A 12,580-nucleotide genomic window follows, 5' to 3' on the forward strand; every position below is an offset into this window, starting at 1 on the left:
AGATGAGGAATTGTTTCTTAGAGATGAGCAAAGAAAGTGGTTTCTGGAGATGGAATCTACTTCTGGTGAAGAGGCTGTGAACATTTCTGAAATGACAGCAAAGGATTTGGAATATTACATAAACGTAGTTGAGAAGGCAGCAACAGGGTTTGATAGGATTGACTTCAATTTTGAAAGAAGTCCTACTGCGGGTAAATACCACCACATGCTACAGATACATATTTCGTGGAAGGAAGAGTTTATCAGTTTGGCAACTTGCATTGTTGTCGTATTTTCAGACATTGTTCCAGCCAACCCAGCCTTCAGCAACCACCACCCTGAAGTCAGCAGCCATCGGGGTGAGACCCTCCACCAGAAGAGAGAGAATGACTCACTGAAGGCTCAGATAATTGTTAGAGGTTTTTTAGCAAAAACAAGTATTTTTAAATTAAGGTATGTACATTGTTTTTAGACATAAGGCTCTTATACACCTAACAGACAACAGTATAGTATAAATATAACTTTTACAAGCATGGAAAAACACAAAAGCTTGTATAACTCACTTTATTGTAATAATTGCTTTATTGTGGTGATCTGGAACAAAATCAGAAGTATCTCTGAAGTAATCCTGTACTCACTTAAATAGTAATATCGGATTTCTAGCTTTTTTGTCCTTAAAATGGACTCACAGTTTAAAGTTACTTGCAAAGCACTAACTACAGACTCCTTTTATATTTTTGTATTTATTTTTAGTATTTGATAGTTGTTTGGAAACTTTAGTCAACAGTAAATTTTTAATGACTTGCTTTCACTTACTTTTCACAAAACTACTTTTCTACTTTTCATATAAATTCCCTTTGTACTCACATTTCATTGACTTGCAGTATGATTAATAATTTGTAATGTGATTATTAACCAGCACAGCTGATACATGCATGCACAAATTGGGTTGGGTTTTCTTTGTTGCCTTCTGCACGAGCGGAACTAGAATAATGCTTGGTTACATAATAGGTACTCAATAAATATTTGCTAAGTGAATAACAAATGGTACACAACTTACTCTTAAGTATATAATAGAACAAGAGGAAGCAGAAGGGCTGTTGTGTGCTAGAAGAAAGTCTATCAGCGTGGAGTTTCACATGCTATGTGCATTCGCATTTTTTTTTTTTTTTTTTTTAGAAAAAGATAATAGAGAATCAGTTATTATTGCAAATCTCTTAGATGGCAGTTGCTTAAAAGTGCTTCCACTGCACTTTGATTACACATCTGGCTTAGCAAAAGCTCTTCCTTACCGTCTGCATAAAACTAAGCATTCCGTCTTAGTTTCCTCTAGGAGTAAACTACCTTTCTTCATGTTAACCTGTAACTAATTTAACTCCCCATTGCCCAGAGAAGGTTTGTGGAACATCTGAAGCTGTCTGTGGGGGCCAAGCTCCTGAAGGGTGATTAGTAACATGTTCTCTCTTTAGTGTTCCACAGGACATTTGGAATCAATTAAATATTCAAATACAGAGTCCCTCAGATCTATGGCCAGGCCCAGCAAGTTTGTCAGGGGAGGGAGTTGAAGGCAGATAACTGCTCTTCCTCACACCAGAATCTATAGCTGGAGACAGACCTTTAAAATATACTCTCTAGGCTTCCTGGTCTGCAAGCAAATAGTTGTCCACAATTAGAAATAATATAGAAAAACAACAGCAGACTTATAGAGTAATAGGAATCACAGCATATATGACGACTACTCCCAAACAAGGTGTTTTAAAGGTAAACAAGTAGGTGAGTACATTGGGGCTGGAAGACTGTACCAGTCATTTCAGTACAATAGTATGGTATGTGCTGGCTACAAATGGTTTTTACATTTTTAAAAGATTAGAAAAAGAAATCTGGCCTTTTAGATGAAGTCTGCTGAGCCTTGGTTTAGAGTTTTGTTTCCATCATATGTACTTGCTTAATCATTAGCATCGCTAATTACTATTACTGCTAATAGATAGTAATGATTATGTGCATTGTGGAAGGAGAAATGGATGTGTGCCCATATGTGCCAGGCACTTTGCTAAATGCTTTACCTACTCTGATGCTTTCATTCACTGAGCAATCCTTTAAAGCAGACACTTATATTTCAATATAGAGCCAAAAAAAAAAAAAAAAAAAAAAAGCTCAGGAAGGTTAAGTAACTTGCCAAGGTTACAGGAAGCATTACACAGTAGAGTTGTTAGTCAAACTCAATGTGGTGGTGTGTTTACGCTGTGAAACCCCTTGTCCAATTAAATGCTACTGAGAACCCCACTATATAAAATAGTTACTCTGAGCGAAAGTTGAAACAGAAGGCCAGCAACCTTAACCCTTCTCAGAATAAGCTGCTTGAAACAGGAGTCAATTTTTCAAAAAAAAAAAGAAGCCGAGAACCAGCATGGAAAATGGGCTTTCAACTCAATTCTTCCATTATCTGGCACAATACAGTCTCCCCTCTAATACATTGCTGAGGATGAGAACAAGTATCAAAATAACAGGACTGCCTTTTACTTATTTCTTTGCCCAGTAAAATGGTTTAAAGTGAGTCAGCAAAAGGGAGAATGAAGGAGGGGAAGTTAAGGACTTCTTCAAAATCTAACTCATCATTTTGGAGCTCTTAGTCCTCAATTCCATCAAACAGTGATGGGAAGGACATCTTCCAAATGGCAGCTCATTTTACCTTAATAGTTGGTGTTTCCAGATAAGTTTCTAGTTTTCCATTATGGTAAGTAAATATATTTTTTTATTATGGTGCCACAAACAAGAACTCTGAAAGGCTCAACTCTTACAAAAGGTCCAAATCCCCTGAAAAGCATCAAGTATCAAAATGCAGCCAGCCAAAGATGGTATTAAATGAAAAAAAGGGGCTTCCTTTTAATGAAGTCGAGGTGTAGGACAGATTTATTAGCTTCCATTTTTCCAAGTTGCATTCTGGTATATTTCCTGCCCATATTTCTAAGTTCAGCAGGTCTCTTTGTAGGATTACTTTTTAAAAATACAATATTTCAAAGAACATGATGCAGCTATATCCACTACACCTGCAGAGACACACCTGTGATGATACGCTGTTTCTCCAATTCACAAGGCAATGCTCTAACAGAAAACAGATCTTCTGCATGATATGCCAAGATCCTGCCATTCTTGAAAATAGCTGATACTCATAAGCTGATATTATAAATGGTCTTAAAAATAATAACCAATCAAGAATTATCCCTGGACTAGTCATTAAATTCAGTGTAACTGTCTATACTTTAGTATAATTCCTTTTTCCAATATGAGATAGTGAAACAAATAACTGAAATTAAGTAGATACTTTTGATGTTGTAACACAGATGCCTACAATATTACTATTTGGGCTCAATTATGCATGCCATTATTTCCTGATTTTTTACTATGTGGTGGCACTATACTTGATTCTTGAGGGAGGAAAGCTAATAATAAATCTCTTTTCCTTAGAGAATTTCTATTCTGATTATCTAACTGAACCTGTGAATGAACTCCTAAACTCCTAGTAAAAGTACCAAGATCAAGGGGGGAAAAAAGAGAGAATTGTCTCTGCCTACAAGGGTTGGAGAAAGGAACACATTTGAAAGGGACCTAAAGGCTAAGCTGTATTTCCAAGGAGAAAGGAGAGGGTATTCCAGACTGAAAGAACACTATCAAGAAAGGCCCAAAGCAAGTGACTAGGTGACTGTTCTAAAATCAGGACTGGGTTATCTGATGGGATGACCAGAGATGTACTGTCCAAGATACCAGTTGTTAGACATATGCCTATTTAAATTAACATTACATATAATTAGAAATTCAGTTCTCAGTTGAATTTGAAGTACTTAATAACCCCATGTTTCTAGAGTCCACCACATCAGACAATGCAGAGTATTCCTCCCCTCACTGCAAAGTTCTACTGCACAGTGCTGAGTGTGAGAGTATAGGGTAAGCATGGTGCCGTCTCATGGAACCTCAACTCTATCTTCAACAGTTTAATCTTCAGTTGAAATAAAAGTGGTTTATAAACCACTATATTCTAAGAAATCCCTTTAGGAAGAGCCTTTGGGGACTCCACCTTGGCAGCACTGCAATAACCTGCTTTACCCCTCCAGCTTCTACATTTCAGTGAAACACTTCTTTTGAAGAAAGAATTCTGCAGTTTTTTTTTTTTTTTTTTTAAGGCTCAAAACCCACTGTTTTTCAAGCAGGAATGTGATAGATTTGGGTTTTAGAAATATTATCTCTCAGAGCAGTATACAAGATATGTGGCAAGAAGAGACTGGGCAGACCAAGATCAGCAGAGGCTAATGGTGATATGATAAAGGACTGTATTCAGTGAAGCCTCCAAAGAAATACACAGCTAAGAATTTGTATCAGTAAATTTATTCCAAGTAAGACTTGTGTGCACACACCAGGCAGATTATTTCCACACAAACACCAAACATCGTAGTAAAAATAGTTAACACTTTGGCCATGAAACTCAAAAATACTTGAAAAACCTCTTGATAGCACTTTGAGTGACTTAATTCTGACAAATATTAATATGTCATCCATGCTTGCCCAGTTATAATTTTACAATATAATTGTATTTTTCATTGTGCTTATTATTCATTATACTTACTATATATATTTAAAACATCTTTGCTGAAATTCTCTTATCCCAAAAATAATTTTTCAGTAACTCCAAAATATCCACATGTACCTCTTAGCAGTGCTACTGCAACATCAAAATTCTTTTTCTTCAAGTAACAAGTTCTTAAGCCACACCATTCCTGATCACAGATATAACTGATATGCAGTTTTATAAACAGCTCTTTTACTCCTTGTTCCTATTTTAGCAGGCCAACCATCACTTCACTGATATCCCAGAGTTTTCTTGCAACAGATTCATCCAAAGCTTTGGGCAATAATTCTTCCTCTTTACAATCCCCAAAGTATCTTCCTGACACTCCTTCTACTTCAGGTGAAGAGGCCAAATAAATGGAAGTCTGGGCACCTTCTACTGGAGTTTTGAAAAAAGCCCATGACACCAAATTGAACAGTGGTCTGACCAACAGTGGAATGTGTATGTGCCTCCCCAGATTTGTCCGTACAATACCAGGATGCAACACATTGACGGTGACATTTGTGCCTTCTAAGCGGCGGGCTAGTTCCCTGGTAAAAAGAATGTTAGCCAGTTTGCTCCGGCTATAACAAAAGCTTTTATTATAGCTTTGTTCACTGTTCAAGTCATCAAAGTTGATGTCTCCATATTTATAAAGTTTGGAAGAAACTACCACAATCCTGCTGGGAGCTGAACTTTTGAGGAGTCCAAGGAGAAGATTGGTGAGTAGAAAGTGCCCCAGATGGTTCACTCCGAACTGCATCTCAAACCCATCTTCAGTCTTCATGTAAGGGCACTGGAAGATCCCTGCATTATTGATCAAGACATCCAGCCTAGGCTCTTCCTTTAAATGTCGAAAAGAGAATGGCAGAATTAAGAACACATGCCTTGTATTGCTTTTTCTGTTCATGATAATTACATTTTAATAAAAATGGGAACTTGAGACTAAAAGCATTTAATTTGTTGTTGATCTATCAATCAGATAACTACTTGAAACACTGGCAATTTTGTGTTTTAATTAATGGGGAAAGGGATTCCTCTGCAGGATGTTCCTCAGATAAATACTGATATTCATGATCTTTTATTCAACAGCTCTTTTTTCTCATTTATTAAAATGATATACAGAAAGACATTTATCCACAGTCATCTTCCAATAAAAGATGTAGAAACTAACTGTAAGACTTAGTTTCTGGTTTTATGCTTTTATAACATTTACAAATATATAAACTTTAACATTGCACTAGAAAGTTGACTACGTGATCAGTACCAAGATCTTTCTCAAAACAGAAATACAGTCAATTTGAGGTCAAGGTGCTCCTATAATCCCATATTTCTCCCTTTAATTTCAGTTGAACTAGGAAAATATCAATTTGGGAGTTATCAGGTTAATACTGAGATCATATCAAAATTATAATGTGTACCTATGATAAAATGTTTAAAAATACTTGCAAACTACTAAAATTCTACTAACAGCTTCTATGAGCTTCCAATAATTGAGAGAAAAATAGAAAAAAAAAAACCAGATGCACAAGCTTGATAGGAGCCTGGCTTTGTGATTGTCACATGTCACCACATCTAATTCCAACAACTCTATAAGCAAATGAAGCTCACAGGCTAGGTGACTTAACCAGTATCAGAGCTCCTAAGTAGCAAAATAAGATCAGATCTGAAGATTAAGTCTTTGGCACCAAGGCCTATTTTCTTAATTAGTAAGCTGGCATGGTTTTCTAATTGGGATTTTCGAAACAGCTAGAGAGGCAATGAAAGCTAGACAGACCATATGCAGTAGAAAACAGATAAGCATAGTTTATTCCCAGAGCTACTAGTTATCAACACCAAAGGAAACTTATGGTTGCTTTATTCTGTAGTTCTCTCAGGGGAAATGGCACCATGGGGGTGGAACAACTTCAAGTCATTTTCTTAAAACTGAAACAAGCAATAGAAAAGGTCAGAAATGCAAACAACACTGGAGAGAACATCATGAATAAATCAAGATTCATAATGAATAATCAAAGATTAAGAAAAAAATTAAATAGGTAATGTAAAAATATCCAGCGTAAAGGGGACTCTAATTTAGGAGATCTGTATCATCAACATTTTATACTTTGAACATATGCTTTTGTATCTTTCCAAATTAAAGTCCTAAAATTTAGACTGTTCTCATAGGGATGTCTTTTTATTCCTTAAATCATGTAAGATCGTCTTCTCTAGCCTTTTCTCGGTTGTTCTATGTTTCTTTTGATGGACAAAAAAATGCACAACATGTTCCAAGTGTAAAGACACTGTGATGACCCATGATTAATTTGAGGTCAACTTTCAAATTTCACTGGCCCTTCTGCCAACTATAAGTGAAAAGAAAAATGTGTTACATTTCACAACTGTTATCAAAGCCCACCTGTCAGAGGATTAACTATTTCTCATTCTGCCCTGTCTGAGCAACTTTGGGTTTTCCAATAGTCAACTTCAAAAAGAAGGCAAGAGTTCACTCATGGGGGAAAGAAAGGAGTATTCTTTTCCACAAATCCTTTGGAAGAGTTTCCTGAATTAATCATTTGTTAGCCAGCATTCTTTGCTGGGCTTGTGTCATTTTAAAATTTTATCATTTACTGTTTTTTAAATTCTAGGAGATAAATGAAATAAATACCAAGAATACCAACCTGTGGGAAATCTAAATTTCCATTTTTTTTCCCCTTCTAATTATAGTCACTTAACTTCAGAGCCAGGCAGGAACTGAAATACTTAGAAGCAAGGACAACTTAGTTATCTCTTTGTGTCCTCATTTTTTAATTAGTTCTGCCTCAACTGCCAAAGAAGCACACCCAGTCCAAACTATATTTTAAAGAGGAACAGAAAGACCCACTTTTAATGCTTCCAAAATCTCACTGATGAGTATTATTTCTTAACCTGTGTTACACAATAATTAAATACTAGCAGTAAACAAAAAACCAACTCTCTAGTTCTGCAACAGCTCCCAAACTGTGGCCTACAGCGTTTAGCAAACTCTCAGGGTGTTGTGGAATATTTTAAATTTTCGAGGGAAACACAGTGATACTTGCTCAATACCTCAAAAACTACTAGCTCCAGGTGGTTCACAGCTTGAACATTACATTGTGCTATATTCCTTTCAATGACATTATTTCTTTGTGGAGCTGACTTTTAAGCAGCTGTTAGCAGTTGCTGTAATAAAAACAAGAACAATGCTAAAAATCTACCTAGAACAGGAAATGAGGGTGGCAGTGTCCAATCTGATTCCAAGGTTTCAGACACTGGTGTAATGACCAACAGGGATACATTTCCCATTAGTAGTTATGGCTGTTTAAGAATAAAATAAAGATATTATTTTTTCTTTCAATTATATGCTATCTTCTCAAATAGCTACTAAGTTGTTAGGACATAACTACTTATTAGGTTGTGTCAAAGGAAAATAAATCTCAGAACCCAAAATCACTAAGTCAAAGGTTAAAGTCAAGCTGGGAACTGCCTCAGACAAACCTGCCTCCCATTTTATTCCTAAATAAGACAGCTACAAAGAAAAAGAAGCTACATACCACCCTCACGATTTGCCCACATGGGCCTTAAGATCTTTACCCTAAAACAGTTCTGTTGAATTTCACCCTGGCAATGTATTAATAAATTGATAGCTCATCTTCACAAGTGCCAAACAAAAGACAGAACACTAAAGTCATCCTTCTGCTCACCTGAGACAAATGCTTATCTGATTGCTGCCTCTGCCCTATTGTTTATGTGAAAATGCAGACTCACTGAGCCAGTCTAAGCCAAAAGTGATTATTCCTCTATCCCTCCTGCACATGTAAATTGTACATTCAGTGAAAGGCTAATCAAAGACCCAAAAGGCGGCAACCTTTTGTCTCCCATCCACCTATGACCTGGAAGCCCCCACTTCGAGTTGTCTCACTTTTCCAGGAGAACCAATGTATATCTTACACATTTGATTGATGTCTCATGTCTCCCTAAAATGTATAAAACCAAGCTGTGCCCCGACCACCTTGGGCACATGTCCTCAGGACCTCCTGAGGTTGTGCCACGGATGCATCCTTAACCTTGGCAAAATAAACTTTCTAAATTTATTGAGACCTATATCAGATACTTTTGGTTTTACAGTTGTTTGGACTTAACTACGTAACAAATGAACTGGGAAATATTTCTGGGCTAACGGCATCATGAAAAAATTACTGAGAAAATTTGGGAACCTGTTCTATAGACTCAAGAGACTCCATGTCATATAGGCACCTTTCTTGTCCCAGCTAATTTTAAATTTCACTCTTCTGAACAAATGCCCTCTGAGTGCCAGTTATCCCTGCAAGAAACCCTTCTACCTCAGTCTCAGCAGAAAACATCCACTTATGTGGAAATACTTACCATTTGCACAAAGAAATCCTCACACCTCACTGCCAGGCAGCAGGAGGAAAGAACAGGGGTTAAAAGCAAGTGTTCTGCAGACAGACTACAAGCAAGTTGCTTAGCCTTCCTATGCCTCAGTTTCCTTGCGTTGTAAACTGGGGATAATAATGCCTACTCCACAGGGTTACTGTGTAGCTTCAATGACAAGTTATAGGCAAGGACACTTCATTTTCATTTAAAACAAAAAGGAAAATCTGAAATGCTTGGCACAACTCCTGGCACACAGATCTTCAATAAATGCTGGGTATTATTTTTACTCCTGTCCCTGTATGGAGCATGACCACTGGGTTCCAAGCTCTATTCTACTTGGAAATCAGGCCACAGTCCCGTTAAGGATGGTGCTGAGTTTACTGGTGGCAGCGAGCTAGCGCCCTACGCCAGCAGAAAAGGAGCAGAGGCCGCGGGAGGGAGAACTTTTTTTTTAAAGGACTGATCTGAGGTCCTTGGCTAGCAACTTCCCCTAGTGCTCTGGGGTTCTGAAGACAGAGCTCGGTGCAAATTCACTTCTGACACAGGAGAAACAATTCAGAGGCCATGGATCTACTCCAGGACGGTCCTCATATAACGAAATGAAATGTTCAGAAACTGGTTTATTTTTCTCTTGGGCCCATTTCTTTCTCGACATCCTTAGAGGACAGAAGGCAGCCCTCCCAGTTAATCTTTCCTTCTCAACCTTGCAGCTTCCCGGCCACCTCTACGTGGCTTTTTGGACTCCTCTCACCCTCAGCGGTTCCCAAGGTGACACCTTGAACCCCAGGGCTGTACCTCGAGGCTCCGCCCCAGCCCGCAGTCCCCTCCCACCCCGTGCCCACCCAGGCCCTCCCCACCAGCCCAGGCCCTCCCCACCAGCCCGGCCCCCCGAGGCCCACACCTGGAGCATTTCCTGGCAGAAGGCGCGCACCGAGCGCAGCGAGGCGAGGTCCAGCTCCCGGACTATGAGCTCGCCCGCCCCGCCGACGCCGGGCTCTGGGCCGCACTCCGCGGCCTGGCGGAGCTCGCGACGGAGCTGACCCGCCGCCTCCTCCGCGCGCGCGCGGTCCCGGCAGCCCATGATCACGCGCGCCCCCAGGCGCACCAGCTCCGCGGCCGTAGCGCGGCCCAGGCCGCTGTTTGCCCCGGTGATCAGCACAGTCTTCCCGTGCATGAGGCCGGGGTCCCCGCCTCCGCGCTGCCGCTGGACCCCGGACCCCGCGAACCGCCGGGCCGCCAGCCACAGCGCCCCGCCCAGAGCGGCCAGTACTGCCGCCGCAGTGGCCACTGCCATCGTCGGGCCCGAGGGCCCACCGGTCCCTCCACGGGAGTTCCGAAGCCACCGCCTTACCGGAACCCAGGAGACACCTGTACGCAGAGAACTCTGGGGCGCAGCGGGTCGGCCCCTGACGGTGTGCGTGGGGCATCCTGGGACTTGTAGTTTCCCTCTGGGGGCGCCTGATTGGTTGGGAGAGTTCAGCGCCCCGGGTCCTGCGCCGTCCGTGAAACCTGCTCCCAGCTTAATGATGGAGGCTGGGCACCCAGCACAGTGTTCAGGCTGCTGGGGTTCATACGTATTGAAATCCCAGAGTTGGGGCGCACTTCCCCGTGGGAATGCCTGATGAGTACTTTGAATTACAGATCTCTGTACAGGCCCTGTTACAAATGCCACTCCTCAGGGCATTTCGTGTGTTTTCCTTTGAGGGCTCCTGGGACTTGTAAATTCAGTTCAACTCACCAGTCTGGGGAATGGGCCCTGACAAGCTGAAGTCTGAGGTAGGACTGTTTTTCATAGATGAGACAAAGAATTAAGCAACATGAATCAGTTGGAAATAGAATGGGCGAGTAGTTCTCAAACTTAAATGCACATTAGAATCACCTGGAGGACTTGCGGTGGGGGTTCGGGGCAGGGGAATGAAACAAAACGAAAACAAAAAACCAGAGCCCCAGTATTAGGGTTTGTAATTCAATAGGTACAGGATGGGGCCTGATAATTTGCACTTCTAACAAGTTCCCAGGTGCTGCTGCTGCAGATCTGGGAACCACACTTTGAGAACCACTAAACAAGGCATTATGTCACTGGTCCCTACTAAAAAAAAGAAAATCATCTTCAAATGATCTTGACACTGGCAGAGGTACGGTGGGAAAAGGTTGGACTTATTGTAAATATAGGCTTCTGAACAGGCCATTTACAAATGCCTCCCTGCCCTCTCCATAGGTCTATTACACACAACGATGGAAGGCAAAGTGCTTGGCTCACTGTAAAATGCCTCATTAATATCAGGGTTAGTGTCACAGGGACCTATCTTCAAGCTACAAATTTCATAGCTGTAGACGAAGCTACTTTTAAAGACTCATTCGTTCATCTGCCTCTCCATCCAATATGTGCCTGGCCTGTTCTCTGTTAGAGCCACAGAGAAATGGGACACCATTTCTGCTCTCAGGGTGCTTACTTTCTGGAACTGTGATCTCCCACTTCCCACCCTCCACCCATTGCAGGTTCTTCACACAAGGAAAAAGAGCCACAGCTTGTATAGTGTGAGACAAACTCCCCAATAATTGTGATAATCCATCTTCCACTCCCTTACATTTGGGAAGGATGTAACATGCAATAGTCAGAATACAAAGAAAAGGGGATGGATTCCAGGAGGTTTCTTATGATTAATGAGAATGGAGCTCAGAGGTGGGAAAGAGCACTCTTACTGTGGATTACACAAGGCACCAGGAACAGGAATCATGAGAGGTGGTCCTACACCACCCTATCCCCAATTTGAAGCTGCTACTCAAACTCAGTGATCCCCCAGCATATCTGTTTCCACTTTATTGTCCTTTCTTCCCATCCACATCTTGCCCATCCATCAAAATTACAGGCTACCTCAAGTCTATTATGACCACTTCCAGCCTATGAAGATCTCTGCTGCCTTCATGTGTGACCCTCACTGGCACTGAAGACAAACAGCCTTCTAGTGTTGACTGTTTGAGTTTGCACATTTGACTTCCTTGACCAGATAGTTAAGGTTTTCAGTTTCCTAGAGGATAGGGTTTTGCCTGCATACCTCTTGTGGTCTTTGCATGGGAGGACACCTACAAAATGGTAGGTACTCAGTAAGTGTCATGTGTCACAACTGATATATTTTGGACTGGTTTACATAAAATTAGGGAGCATCAGAAGATGTGTTTCAGCTGTGGTCTTCTCTCATCTAGAGTCGGGGTAGAATACATATGTCCAGGTGGAGTAGAGATGAAGGTGGAGGTAGAGAGAGCAGGAAAGGGTAGGAGGAAAAGAGGAGGGAGGAATCCTTAGACCTGCGGTGTAACTGCTGTGTAGTTTATGCATGGAACTTAATGAAATGATTAATCTGTACCAGATGGGTCCAAAGGCAATGAAATTAATAACTCTATTTGGAAGGGAGGAAAGAGACCTCATTATAACTTTTGAAGTAAGATTTGAATTTGAATCTAATTAGTCTTAACACTCATTAGCTCCATATCCTTAAACAAGCTATCTAATTAACCTTTTTGAATCTTAGGCTCCTCATTGATAAAAAGGAAGGTAATAATGATACTATGTAACAAACATTTAATTTGATAAGAAAATGAAGTAACATG

The 12,580-nt window shown here is 40.6% G+C and overlaps 2 protein-coding genes across 4 annotated transcripts in view; one reads left to right on the forward strand and one right to left on the reverse strand.

The window, feature by feature from the left end:
- LOC105479897 (uncharacterized) overlaps window positions 1–1,163 on the forward strand; it is a 226,813-nt gene extending 225,650 nt beyond the window's left edge. For all 3 annotated transcript variants that reach the window (XR_011611511.1, XR_011611510.1, XM_071076265.1), the window contains one exon: window positions 279–1,163. Coding sequence is in view for 1 of the 3 variants with exons in the window: in XM_071076265.1 (XP_070932366.1) it covers window positions 279–377 (99 nt within the window). In the remaining 2 variants the exon portion in view is untranslated. The remainder of the gene's footprint in view (window positions 1–278) is intronic.
- LOC105479893 (retinol dehydrogenase 14) lies at window positions 1,091–10,346 on the reverse strand. The gene is made up of 2 exons (XM_011738214.2): window positions 9,873–10,346; window positions 1,091–5,423 (listed from the first exon to the last, which is right to left on the reverse strand). The coding sequence occupies exons 1-2, from the start codon at window positions 10,263–10,265 to the stop codon at window positions 4,806–4,808; spliced, it is 1,011 nt and encodes a 336-aa protein (XP_011736516.1). The 5' UTR covers window positions 10,266–10,346; the 3' UTR covers window positions 1,091–4,805.
- Window positions 10,347–12,580: the final 2,234 nt, after the last annotated feature.

The sequence above is a fragment of the Macaca nemestrina genome, chromosome 13 (genome assembly GCF_043159975.1).
Source record: "Macaca nemestrina isolate mMacNem1 chromosome 13, mMacNem.hap1, whole genome shotgun sequence".
Classification (NCBI taxonomy): domain Eukaryota; kingdom Metazoa; phylum Chordata; class Mammalia; order Primates; family Cercopithecidae; genus Macaca; species Macaca nemestrina.

Excerpts from the sequence above, each read along its gene's own strand:
- LOC105479893 (XM_011738214.2), bottom strand. The coding sequence starts at position 10,265 with ATGGCAGTGGCCACTGCGGCGGCAGTACTGGCCGCTCTGGGCGGGGCG. Across the intron at positions 5,424-9,872 it reads TCTGCCAGGAAATGCTCCAG|GAAGAGCCTAGGCTGGATGT; the intron begins GTGTGGGCCTCG and ends CGACATTTAAAG.